Here is a 12,724-nt window from a genome sequence, read left to right on the forward strand (position 1 = left end):
CCTGTTCTAATGTCTGACCGCTCCTGCAGGAAAGAAATTGTCCCTGTGAGACCTGTGCTAGACTCTGTAATCCTGGTCTGGCAGGGGGGGATGGGCTTGATGATCTGTGGAGATTCCTTCCAACCCCTAACATCCTGTGGTCCTGTAATCTCCAACCTGAACCTCCCCTGGCACAATTTCAGGTTATTTCCTCTTCTTGTATCTCCTGATATTAGGGAGAAGAGACAGACCCCCACCTCACTCCAACCTCCTTTCAGGGAGCTGTAGAGAGCCAGAAGGATTCCCCCCTCAGCCTCCTATTCTCCAGGCTGAACACCCCCAGGTCCTGCAGCTGTTCCTCACTAGACTTATTCTCTAGACCACTTGCAACAAAGCTGGGGAGGGGTTTGGAACACAAGCATTATGAGGAGAGGCTGAGGGAGCTGGGGTTGCTTGGCCTGGAGAGGAGGAGGCTCAGAGGAGACCTTATTGCTGTATCCAACTACCTGAAGGGAGGTTGTAGCTAGGAGGGGGTTGGTCTCTTCTCCCAGGCAACCAGCACCAGAACAAGAGGACACAGTCTCAAGCTGTGCCAGGGGAGGTTTAGGCTGGAGGTTAGGAAGAAGTTCCTCATAGAAAGAGAGATTGTCCATTGGAATGTGCTGCCCAGGGAGGTGGTGGAGTCACCATCACTGGAGGTGTTTAGGAAGAGCCTGGATGGGGTGCTTGGTGCCATGGTTTAGTTGATTAGATGGTGTTGGGTGATAGGTTGGACTTGATGATCTTGAAGGTCTCTGCCAACCTGGTCTGGTCTATTCTATTCCATCCCATCCCATTCCATTCCATTCCATTCCATTCCATTCCATTCCATTCCATTCCATTCCATTCCATTCCATTCCATTCCATTCCATTCCATTCCCCTGGATGCTGCCACTGTGAGCCCAGCAGCAGGCACAGCACGAGGCGCTGCCAGCTCCCAGGCTGGTGAACAACAGCTCCAGGTCAAGACCCTGAGGCACTGGAATGTGTTGCCCAGGGAGGTTGTAAATACCCCCTCACTGAGGGTGTTCAAGGCCAGGATGGATGATGCCTTCAGCAGCCAAGTCTAGTGGAAGGTGTCCCTACCCACAGGGTTTGGATGGGGAGGTTGGAATTAGATGATCTTTAAATCGCTTCCAACCCAAACCATTCCAAGTGCACTCCCAAAGTTGAAAGGATTCTCCAGGCATGTTCCATGTCAAACCTGATTCAGTGTGAGTTGTCCCTGCCTATGGCAGGGGGGTTGGAACTAGATGATCCTTGAGGTCCTTTCCAACCCTAACAATTCTATGGTTCTTCCACATGCTGAGCTGGTGAGACCCTCCATCCAGTTCTGGTGGTGGAAAAGGTTCCTCACAGCAAAAGAGGAGTAATGAGGACTAGGGCAGCATGAATGAGCAGCTGCTAGTCATACAGGCTTGTGGTTAGATCAATCTGGAAGGGACAAACAGAGCCACAGGAGAGTCATGGACAGCTGCAAGCTGTTTTTTGCTGGGGTAGGAGCAGTGATCCCCTTCAGTGCTCCCTGAAGGTAACACCAAGTCTGCTCTGTATTTCAGAGGTGTCAGAACAGATCCACTCAGTGGACAGGCTACACCAACGCACTGACTTGTCAGTGGTGACCAGACACAGGACAAGGGACAGCAGGTACAAACTTGAACCCAGGAGGTTCCACGTGAAGACGAGGAGAAACTTCATTACTGTTGAGCCTGGAGAAGAGCAGCCTGAGAGGGGATCTGATCAGTGCTCAGCAAGAGCTAAAGGGTGGGAGGCAAGAGGTTGAGGGCCAAACTCTTGTCAGTGGTGACAGTGACAGGACAAAGGACAACAGGCACAAACTGGAACCCAGGAGGTTCCACCTGACCAGGAGGAGAAACTTGTTCAGTGTGAGGGTGCTGGAGCCCTGGAGCAGGCTGCCCAGAGAGGTTGTGGAGTCTCCTTCTCTGGAGAGATTCCAACCCCAGCTGGCCATGGTGATCCTGGGCAAGCTCCTGTTGGTGACCCTGATTCAGCTGAGGGGTTGGACTGGATGATCTTCAGAGGTCCCTTCCAACCCCACCGTGCTGGGATTCTGGGATACAAGTGTGCTGAGCATTGCAGAGCTCAGGCTGCCCACCAGCACCTGCAGGAGCACAGGATGGGTGGCCATGACCGCTTGGGATTCATTCCCACTCAGCACCACGAGAGCAGCCCCACATCCACAGCCAGTGGGGAGGGCAAGCAGGATGACTCACCAAGTTTAACTTCTCTTGAGAAAGCAGAGATCCTATTTCTGTGGTAAGAAATGCTCTTGAGCACAGTTAGGTACCAGCTCACCCTGGAAAGACATCTGCTGAAGAAGACTTGAACCACCAGGAGGAGGAAAGCTCTGTCTCCTGCAGTGGCATGCAGAATGGTGGGCATCACCTTCCCCTCCAGTTCTGGCAGGTACCACTATGGGGTGCAGCCCTCACCCCATTACAAACTGCCCTGGTGCATGAGTGGGCAGCAGAGAGCCCCTGGAGATCCTCCTCCTCTCACCAGACAGCACAGCAGCTGGGCTACCTCAGCACAGATGGCTTGGGGTGGGGGGGGAGGAAACAGAGCCCCAGGGGCTCTGCCTTCACTCATCATCCCCACCACCAGCACCCAACACCACTGGGGCCACCCAGCTGCCTGCTTTCCACCCACACCAGCTTACCCCTGGGAATGAACCCAGAGTTAGAGCAGAGCCAGCATCAAAGAAGTCCCACTTCGGGGGGGGGAGGAGGAGGAAGACAGAGGCCTCTGGAGAGAGAAGGGGGAGAAGTGAGGGTACCTCTAGAGATGCTGAGCTCAGGGCATGGAAAACAAAAAGCAGGACTGAAGCAAACCCCAAAGCCCTCCCCGAGGAGTCAAGGAGGGGCAATCAGGGCAGGAATTGTTCGTTGATGCCTCTCCAGGTTTTGATCAACAGGAGCAGTTTGCTGCAGATAAAGAAACCTGTTATTTGGGGAATTAGCCCCACACTGCTCCCCAGCTCTCAAAGCCACACCGAGAACACCCAGCCTGCTGCAAGCATCAGTCCCCAGCTTGTCCTGAGCCTGTTCTGACACCTGCCTGCAGCTCTCCTGCTGTGCCATTCACTGTGCCATTCACTGTGCCATTCACTGTGCCACACAACCCCAGCAAGCAGCGATGATGATGCCGGTGGCCCCAGCACCACACAGACCCCACCACAGCTGCCCACACAGCTTCTGCTGGCACTGGTTGAGGTGTTACCCAGGGGCCATCACAAAGCCCCATGTGTTGGTGTACTCTGGAAGCTGCCAGTGGGTCTGACCCACGGGTCCGTCGCAGGCAGGCGACACACAGCTGCGGCCGGTGGGGTGCCCAAGCAGAGCAGGGGGGTGCCACCAGCAGCACCCCAAGTGGAGTTGGGTTCTCCTCCCCCTCTACTCTGCACTGCTGAGGCTGCATCTGGAATGTTGTGTCCAGTTCTGGGCCCCTCAGTTCAAAACAGGCAGTGAGCTACTCGAACGAGCCCAGCGCAGCACCATGAGGATGATGGAGGGAGTGGAACGTCTTCTGTACAAGGAGAGACTGAGGGAGCTGAGGGCTCTTTAGCTTAGGGAAGAGGAGACTGAAAGGTGAGCTCATCAATGTTTATAAATATGTAAAGGGGGAGTGCCCAGAGGCTGGAGCCAGGCTCTGCTGGGTGATGCCCAATGCAATGGGTGATGCACAAGGGGCATTGGTGGAAGCTGAGGCACAGGAAGTTGCACATAAATATGAGGGAAACATTTTTCACCCTGAGTGTGACAGAACACTGCAACAGGCTGCCCAGGGAGGTTGTGGAATCTCCCTCTCTGGAGATATTCAAAACCCACCTGGATGTCTTCCTGTGTGATCTGGTACAGGTGACCCTGCTCTGGCAGGGGGGTTGGACTGGATGATCTTTTGAGGTCCCTTCCAGCCCTTGAGTCGTGCTCCTGCGTGAGCCTGGGTTCACAGGAAGCCTGTTTCAAGCCAGCCATGAGGACAGTGGCCTTGACTGATGTGGTCCAATGTTCAGTTACTGTACCCCAGTAACTTTGCCTTGGATGCTGTCTTCTCTCCCCATCAGTCAAGTGAACTGCAACTGGATTTGCCAATTTTCTCTTGTTAGCTGCATGCCAACAGCCTCAGCTGCCCTCAGGGGTTGTTTCACCCCAACCTCCTCCCTTTAAACCTCCCCCAGACACACCAACCCCTCGAGGCCTGGCAGGACCTTTCCTCCCTCTCGTCCAGAAGATGCGAGGTGGTGGAGTCCCCATCCCTGGAGGTGTTCAAGAGGGGATTGGATGTGGCACTTGGTGCCATGGTTTAGTAGTCATGAGGTGTTGGGTGACAGGTTGGACTTGATGATCTTTGAGGTCTTTTCCAACCTGATTGATTTTATGATTCTATGCCTGGGGTGATGCAAGAGCAGAAGGATGTGACCACCCCATCCAGCCCCACTCAGCCACAGTGGAACTACTTTCCATAGCTGCATTTTCAGCATTCAAAGGAGGACATTTCCCCTCCCTCCCCCTTCATCAGCACAGTCCAGAAGGGTTTTCCCACAGGTTTCTTTGAGCACTCCTAAGAACAGACTGAGGTTCCTCAGAGGGGAGAGTGGCAGCAGTCATCAGTTGCTGAAGGAGAGAGGCAGTACCCCAAATGCTGTACCTCTCGACACGCAGCTGCAATCCTGAGTTCTCAGGCTTTAACCCCTTTCTTCCTTACCCAGCACAAGGAAAAGCTTCACACATGGCACTTCTGCAGTCCTCAAGGCTGAAGCAGGAGCATGGGCTCTGCTGGGGAGGTCAGGGAGCAGTGGGGAGCTTGTCTGTGAGCAAAGCACACCCAGCAGCCAGGAGCTGGGGGCAGCAAGGCTGGAGAACAAAAGCAACACGCAGCTGACAACACCAACCACAGCTCTTGTGACACCTTCTGTGATTCCCACTCCCTCCTCCCCCCCCCCCCCCCCCACCACTGACTTAGCTGCCACTTTGATAACACACAAAGGCTTGTTTCTTTTGGTTTTAAATAACAGGGACAGGCATCTGTGCTCCCAACCCACAGCCACAGAGCAGGCAGGCTATAGAAAAAAGTTTGCCCTGCAGAAGCTGATCAGTGATGACTTTAACAAGTAATTTGCAGAGCAAATGCCTTTATACCTGACCCTAACCAAATAAGACTGGGGATTAGTACAGCTGTACCTGACCCTAAATAAACAGCATTGGGGATTGATACAGCTGTACCTGACTCTAAGCAAACAGGACTGGGGATTTTAAAACCACTTTCCTGGGCATTAGTCCACAGATTTCCAATCAAAAGGGCAATGTTTCCTGCCCAGGGCTTGGAATCCCTGCCCAGGGCTTGAAATCCCTGCCCAGCTGAGACAATGAAGCCTCATGGGAGAAGCAGTGCCAGGCACCCAGCCATGAAAGGAGCCAGCCATGGGCAGAAGGAGCAGGCACAATGCTGCTGGATAGCTCCAGCCCCAGGGGACCCAGACAGGCTGTGCTGGCCACCCCAGGAAGCAGGGGACTCAAGACAGACCACATCCCAGGGACAAGCAGTACATGGTTCATGACACTTACCACTGTAGGACAGGGAGAGAAACTTCTCCTAGTTCCTGGGTCAGGGCCAGGACTGTCCCCTCTCCCACAGCCCCTCTTCCAGCAGGGCAGTAGGATGCTCCCAATCCTGGGATAATCCTGGCAGGAGGGGTTTGGGTCCCCACAGGTCAGGGACACACGATGAGGTCAGGTTTTGCTCCTTGTCCTCTCCATGTCTCTGTCACACCAACACTTCTGACATCCTGGACCCATACCCTTGTTCCCCTGAAGGTTCCAGCCCCTGGAATGAACAATCATGGAGGAGAATCCTGACCTGCCAGACTAACAGCCAGTGCTGTGGAGAATGCTGGGCACCTTACTCCTGTGCCATCAGAAAACAGGGAGCAAAGGGAGGAAATCCACAGCTTGCCAATCTGCAAGGGCTGAGCTCTGGGCTTCAGCCAACAGGACATAGGTCTGAGGGTACCCCTGAAGCTGGAAGCACCCAGGCCACCCAGCCAGAACAGGCTCAGCAGAAGGTGGCTGCAGGGGGGACAGGTGGGAGCAAGAGGTAGGGTTGGCACCAGCACACAGGGTTCCTTCTCTGCACTTGGAGCAGCTACACAAATGGAGCACTCTGGAGTCCACTTGTCAGAGGCAGGAGGGCTGCAGCCCCTGTGCTGTGTGTGACCCTGCAGCCTGCCAGCACGAGGGCTGAAACTAAACTGGGATCGTTTCATGCTCCCCCAGGGTTTGCAGCTTCTTGCCTGTTTCCATGGGGATGGGCACTGTGCAGCTGCTGAGGGTCTCCAGACTCCCAGTGGTCACACCAGGATGAGCAAGGACCATCCCTCCAGCTGCTGGGGAGTCCCTCGGGCCCAGCAGGTCCCTCAGGCTGGAGCACTTCATCAAACTGCAGGGTTAGGAAAGCACCATGACAGTTTCCTTGGATTACACAGAAACATGTCCTACAGAACAGCCAAAAGCTCACATCAGGCTTTTGCAGGGCAGCTCTTTTCTAAGCTGTAAACCCACAGCCACCCACACCCAGGGACCGTGGAAAAGACTCACCACCACAGGTACTGGGCATCGCTGGCCCACACACAGGATGGTGTCCCATGCCAGCAGAGCCAACCCAGAGCTGCAGAGGCAGCCCAGTCCCAGCAGAGGAGGGGGCAAGCACCCACCCCATGGCCCCAGAACCCAACACCTAACCTCATGTCCTCCCAGGAGAAGGCTTCTCTTGCTCCCCAGAACCTCTCAGCCTGCACATCCTCCTGCTTGCTGCCTTTGCAGTTGGGTTTCTTTGCTTCCCCAAGCTCCAGCTGATGCCTCCTCCCAGTTTCAAGCAGAGATTGCTCCCTGAGAGGGGAAACAAAGCCATCCCTGAGCCCACATCACTGTAAGCCAGACTGGTTCACTGGAGGAGCTGTACCTGTGGGCCGTGAAACTGAGAACTTGTTTGAAAAAGCTGATTTTGATGGAAGGGTGATAAGTTCAGGAGACTGCACCTGACCTCCTTACAAAGCACCATCTGCACTCTGGCAGGGAGAGTCAGACAAGGGACAGGCAAAGAAGTGATCCAGACAAAATCAGGATGAGAATCACTGGGCTGCAGTGACGAATTTAAGGCCAGCTGCATTAAAACAGCTGGAAATCAGGAGGCAGGAAGCAGGCAGGAAGCTCTCTGACCACTCACCTCAGTGCAAGCAAGGGAAGGAGCAGCTCAGCAGAAAGCACTGGATGGCTTCACATCTCCCTTGTCTTTTCACATGTCTCTTGCCTCTTTCCATACACATTTGTAGTAAGCCACTTAGATTCAGAGGAAGTCACCACCAAAATGTGCTCCTGAAATTCCCTTTCAGGCAGAGCTGCACATAAAGAACCCTCATGCCCTGGTTCCCCCGCCCTCACCATAACACACCTATGGGTGACACTGACAGCACTGGGTGTGAGAGTGCCCTGCAGTTCCTGCTCCCCAACCCTCTCTCCCAAGCCCCAGCAGCTCTGCTGAGTGCTGCTTTTAACTAGGAGGGTTGAAACACTCCTGTTGGTTGCACAGTGCCAGGTCCTCCTCACACAGCATTAAAAGCAAGACTTAAAAAAGGAGCAGATGCCAACAGAAGTTGCCTGGCCACGTCCCACAGTAATGACAGAACCTCCTGGCTGCCCACATGAAACCCAGCCCTGCTGAGGCATCCCAGTGTCCCATGCCCTGCCACGGGGAGCTGGTGGCTCACAGCAAGCAGAGGCAGCTGGCACTTGGGCCAGGGTGGAAAGCAAACACTGACCAAGTAAGAAGCTTTTAAAAGGTTCTCACAGGTAAAAGTCAGAAGGCCTAAAAAGCCCTCAGTTAAATCTTAAGAAGTCCCTAAAAAGCCTGTTTCTCCTGATAGGAAGCAGCAGTGGTGACAGTGACCAACCTACAAGGCCACTCCTGATTCACTGAGGTCCCCTCCCTCCAGCACACCAGAGCCCTCAGACTGCTCAGCCCTGCACCCTTCACCTCGGCCTGGTATTCTTCTTCCCACTCTTTTCATATTCTTTTCCCTTTTTCCATTCACTAACTCTCTGCTCAGAAACAGAACACACCTCCCCAAAAGCCATCAAACAGCATAAAGGCAGCAGCAGCAGCATCTGGAGCTGGCACCCAGCTGGTGTGTACCCAGCAGCTCTTGGGCACGGGGAGCGTTCTGTGCAAACAGCACCTGCTGAGGTGAGGCTCAGCAGCCAGGGGAGCCGAGCCCTCCCGTGCTGGTGGTTTCTGGTGGTACAAGCAGAACACACAGACCCCCTCCTCCCAAAGCAGCTTTCCTGGTAGTGGAATCCCAGCCCTGAAATGCTCCACAATACTTAGAATCACAGAAGTGTTTGGGTTGGAAAAGCCCTCTAAGATCATCCAGTGCAATTGCCAGCTCAACGTCACCATGGCCACTAAACCATGTTTTAAAGTGCCATGGCTACACATTTCTTGGACACCCGCAGGGATGGTGACTCCACCACCTTCCTGGGCAGCCTGTTCCGATGCCTGACCACTCTTGCAGCAAAGAAATTGTTCCTAACCTCCAACCTGAACCTCTCCTGGCATAATTTCAGGCCATTGCCTCTCCCTCTATCACCTTATACCAGGGAGAAGCAACTAACTTCCACCTCACTCCAACCTCCTTTCAGGGAGTTGTAGAGAGCAGTGAGGTCTCCCTGAGGTTCCACATGCAAATCTGGACAGTGAGATGTGCAGGCTGCAGCCAAGCTCAGCACCAAAAGGGTGACAGACAGATGGACTGTCCCCTCTACTGCAGCACATAAGGAACACAGAGGAGCAGTCACACTTGGCCTCATGGTCAAAAGAAGTTATCTGAACTGGGGGGAAATTGAGGGGCAGGAGACAACCCAGCACCCAGGGAGGGAAAGGAGGAGGGAACAGGATAGCTGCTCCTTGAGCACAGGTTGGACTCGATGATCTTTGAGGTCTCTTCCAACCTTAGTGATACTGTGATACTGTGAACTCTCCATAGTACTGCTCCACACCACCCTGTCCCTGGATGGACAGCAAGCCAGCGCTGCATGGGCTGCATCATCATCAACCAGCCTCCAGCCCTGCCAAAGCAGCGAGCTCAGTCTGCTATTAACAGGACTAAAACTGGAAAACATCAGGGCAGAAAAGATCCACAGGACAGGCTCAGGAATTGAAGACTCCAGAGCAGCTGTGGAGGCTCCAAGCCTGGAAGCATTGAAAGCTAGGTTGGATGTGGTCTTAAGCAACCTGGGTGAGCTGGAAGTGTCCCTGCCCATGGCAGGGGGTTGGAATTAGATGATTTTTAAGGTGCCTTCCAACCCAAAGCCTTCTAGAGCTCTAATATCAAGCTAACTCTCAGAGATTCTGAGAGCTCAATCCACACATCCCACCAAGGAGGGCAGCAGGTGGCTACAGCTCCAGCCTGTCACTGCTTTGGAACAAGGGCATGACAACAGGAGCTCCTGGGGTTTACAGAGGAGAGGTTTACATCTCCCAGCAGGGAGATGGGATTGGGCAGCCACAGCCTGCAGGGAAAGGGCAGTTTCTAGCTGTGAGGTTAGCAGTGGATAATCTCCAGGGCTGGGTATTCCACACCCGGGGCAGACACATCGCTGCCCACCCAGGACGCCCTATGTGCTCTGACTGAGCCACACCAGTTTGACCCAAGGCTGTTACTCAGTGAATTCTTGTCACCAGTCCCAAGGAGGTCAGGCAAGAGGGCTGTGAGGGCCTTCTTCCCTCAAAACTCTTCAGTTTGATTTATCTGTGGACAAATAGCAGCCTGTGTGTTACCACTCACTAGACTACTAACAGTTAACCTTCCTCTTACACACCCCCTGCCATAATTAACAGGACTTAACCAGTGGATTTATCCAGCCAGACTCCTTCCTGTGCATCCAGCTCTGGGAACCACCTTTGGGTAAGACTTCATAGACCAATCCATCTCCTTCCTTTCCCCCCCCCCCCCCCCCCCCTTTCTTAAATGCCATTTTAACTTGTCATCAAAAGAAATCCCCCTCCACATGAAGTCACACACAACCCCAAAGTATTAACTGGTGTCTTTATGTAAGGAAGTTATTGGAATGTCTTCAGAGATCTCCATGGCAACCATGCCCTGCCAGTAAATAAGAGAGCACCAGAGCAGCACTGCAATTGCTAAGGAGCAGTGATGGAGAAACGGGCAACACCAGCAAAGTAAGGTCCTACCAAACCCCTGCTGTTGCAAAAGCTCTGCTGGAACACACCTGACGAGATGCCGCCAGGGCTTTGCCAGGGCTCGCTCTCCTGCAGGACTCAGTTTCCCCCCACAGGCTCAGTCCACTGTGAAATGCTTCCTCCATTAGACAGCAAAACTTCCAGTTTCAGCATTCCCACTCGGCTCACTGGCTGCTCCTGCTGACCCACCACGTCCAAAGTGGAACACATTTTTCACCCTGAGCACACCGCTCTGGCCAAGCGCAGCGGAGAGCCGGCAGCCACACCAAGCCAACTTTACACACCCCCCTGGTGCAGAGGCACTGCTGACTGGGGGAGTCATTTGCAGTTCTTAACAACAGCAACTTGGTGGTCACAGCCCTGGGCAGCAGATGCTGCTCCAACAGGTGAGTTCTCTACAGTTCTGCAATGGAATCCTAGAATTGTTTCAGCTGGAAGAGACCTCCAAGATCATCGAGTCCAGCCTTCAACTTAAGACCACCACGGTCATTAAACCATGTCTCCAACTACCATGTCCACATGCCTCTTGAACACATCTGCAGCACAAGATGCAAAGGTGACCAACTCAGTGCGATACCCTGATCCACTAATAACAACCTGGTGGTGACACCAACCAGCTACCCCTCACACAAAGCTCACCCCATTAACCCCCCTCAGCTGCCAGGCACAGCTCAGAGGCTCCGGTTCACCCTCACCTAGGGGATGCCAGCAGACCCGGTACCAACCTTAAACTGGCACATCACATTAACAGATAGATCCAGCTCCAGGTTCATCTCCTGCAGAATTCCAGCACCTCACACCCCCGGGCTTGCAGCCGATGCCCGGTTGGTGCAAAAGACCAAGGCAGGTCTCTTTTTACCCGGGCATGGCTCCCAGCCCTCCAACAGCCTTTCCCCATCACACTCCTGCTACCCACCTTGGTCCCCTGGAACCTGCCGCTGCCCCCGAGCTCAGCGCGCCCGTGGCACTCTCAGGGTTCTCTGCAGACCCTCCCGCTGCGGAGGAAAGCCCCGAGCAGCACCGACGAGCCGTCACCCAAGTCTGACGGCCGGTCGCGCCCGATCCTCCCCCGTTACATCCCGCGATAGCCCCGCACGCATCCAAACTTCCCCGCTAACCCGACCCCTCGCCCGCTGCTCCTCATCCCATATATTACCGACCCGGTTCCGCGGGGTTGATGCCGGGGACTCCGCGCTCTCTGCCCGGCAAACCCGCACCCGGGGCACGGTCCCGCCACCCGCTCCTCCCAGGCTCGCAGCGCTGTGGGCAGTGCCCATGGGACGGGACCTTACGGGACCCGCCGAGCGGACCAGGGCTCAACAGGTCCAGGGTCGGCCATCCCGGGTCAGGGCTGGGCATCCCGGGGCCCTGCATCCCCGGGCAGGACATCGCATCTCAAAGCTGTGCTGGGTATCCCGGGACTTAGCATCCCCGATCAAGGCATCTCAAGGCTGCGCTGGATATCCCGGGACTCAGCATCCCCGACCAAAGCATCTCAAGGCTGATCTGGGTATTCCGGGACTCAGCATCCCCGATCAAGGCATCTCAAGACCGTGCTGGGCATCCCAGGACTCAGCATCCCCGAGCAAGGCACCCCAGAGCAGGGTATCCCGGAGCATCCCGGCCCGCACTCACCGTCCTCCCGCTCGTCGAAGACGGGTCTCTTGGAGGAGGAGGCGCTCGCTCCCATCCTCTTCTTCCACTTGCCCCAGTGAAACATCGGGGCGAGGCGGCTGGCATGAGCCCTACGCGCCGCTCCCCGCCGGCCAGCGGCTCGCACGGGCAACACCGGGCGTTGCGAGCTGCCGCCGCCCTCACTTGGCGCCGGCCGGCCGCATGGCAGCGCCCGGCGCCGCCGCCTCCCGACCTCCTGCCCGCGGCGGGGCCGAGCCGGGCTGAGTCGAGCCGGGCGGAGCCGAGCCGGACCGAACCGAACAGAGCCAGGCCGAGCCGAGCCGAGCTGAGCCGAGCTGAGGGCTGCGGGCGGCCGCAGCGGAGGGCGGTGAGAGCAGCGGGGCGGGGCGGGGCGGACCGGGCCGGGCCACACCGCCCCTAGCGCAGCGCCCCCGGCGGTGGCGGGAGGGCAGCGGCGCCGCCCGCAGGTGAGGCCGGGCCGGGCCCGGGGGCCGCCTCCTCCCGCCCCGCCTCCCGCCGCTCCTCCTCCTCCGCCCGGCCCGCCCCGAGGCCGGCGGACGCGTGGGTGGCTCCCGGGGGAAGGCTGAGCCTGCGCCCTGCTATGCCCTCCGGCCCCGCTCGCCGGGCGTTAGTGGGGACCGTGCCGCGGGAGGGCGCCGCGCTGAACCCCGGGCTGCGCGGTCCCCCACGCCCGCCCCGGGAGGGGAAGCGGCGCAGCCCAGCCCGGCCCCGAGGCCGCCGGTCCTGCCGCGGCTCCCAGGGGATAGCCGGTAGCTGCCCGAGGCTCTCACAGAGT

The 12,724-nt window shown here is 56.2% G+C and overlaps 1 protein-coding gene across 4 annotated transcripts in view; it reads right to left on the reverse strand.

Annotated features, from left to right (window-relative positions):
- STK32C (serine/threonine kinase 32C) overlaps positions 1 to 12,239 on the reverse strand; it is a 93,248-nt gene extending 81,009 nt beyond the window's left edge. For 2 of the 4 annotated variants that reach the window (XM_068140272.1, XM_068140271.1), the window contains exon 1: positions 11,929 to 12,239. In XM_068140272.1, the coding sequence (XP_067996373.1) occupies positions 11,929 to 12,033 (105 nt within the window). In that variant the 5' untranslated portion in view covers positions 12,034 to 12,239. Of the gene's footprint in view, positions 1 to 4,246; positions 4,295 to 4,743; positions 4,893 to 5,603; positions 5,709 to 11,928 lie in introns of those variants that run through there. The other 2 variants (XM_068140274.1, XM_068140273.1) reach the window with 2 other exon arrangements.
- Between the last annotated feature and the right edge of the window lie 485 nt (positions 12,240 to 12,724).

This window comes from Melanerpes formicivorus, unplaced genomic scaffold (assembly GCF_026170545.1).
Source record: "Melanerpes formicivorus ecotype bairdi unplaced genomic scaffold, bMelFor1.0.p_v2 SCAF_6, whole genome shotgun sequence".
Classification (NCBI taxonomy): domain Eukaryota; kingdom Metazoa; phylum Chordata; class Aves; order Piciformes; family Picidae; genus Melanerpes; species Melanerpes formicivorus.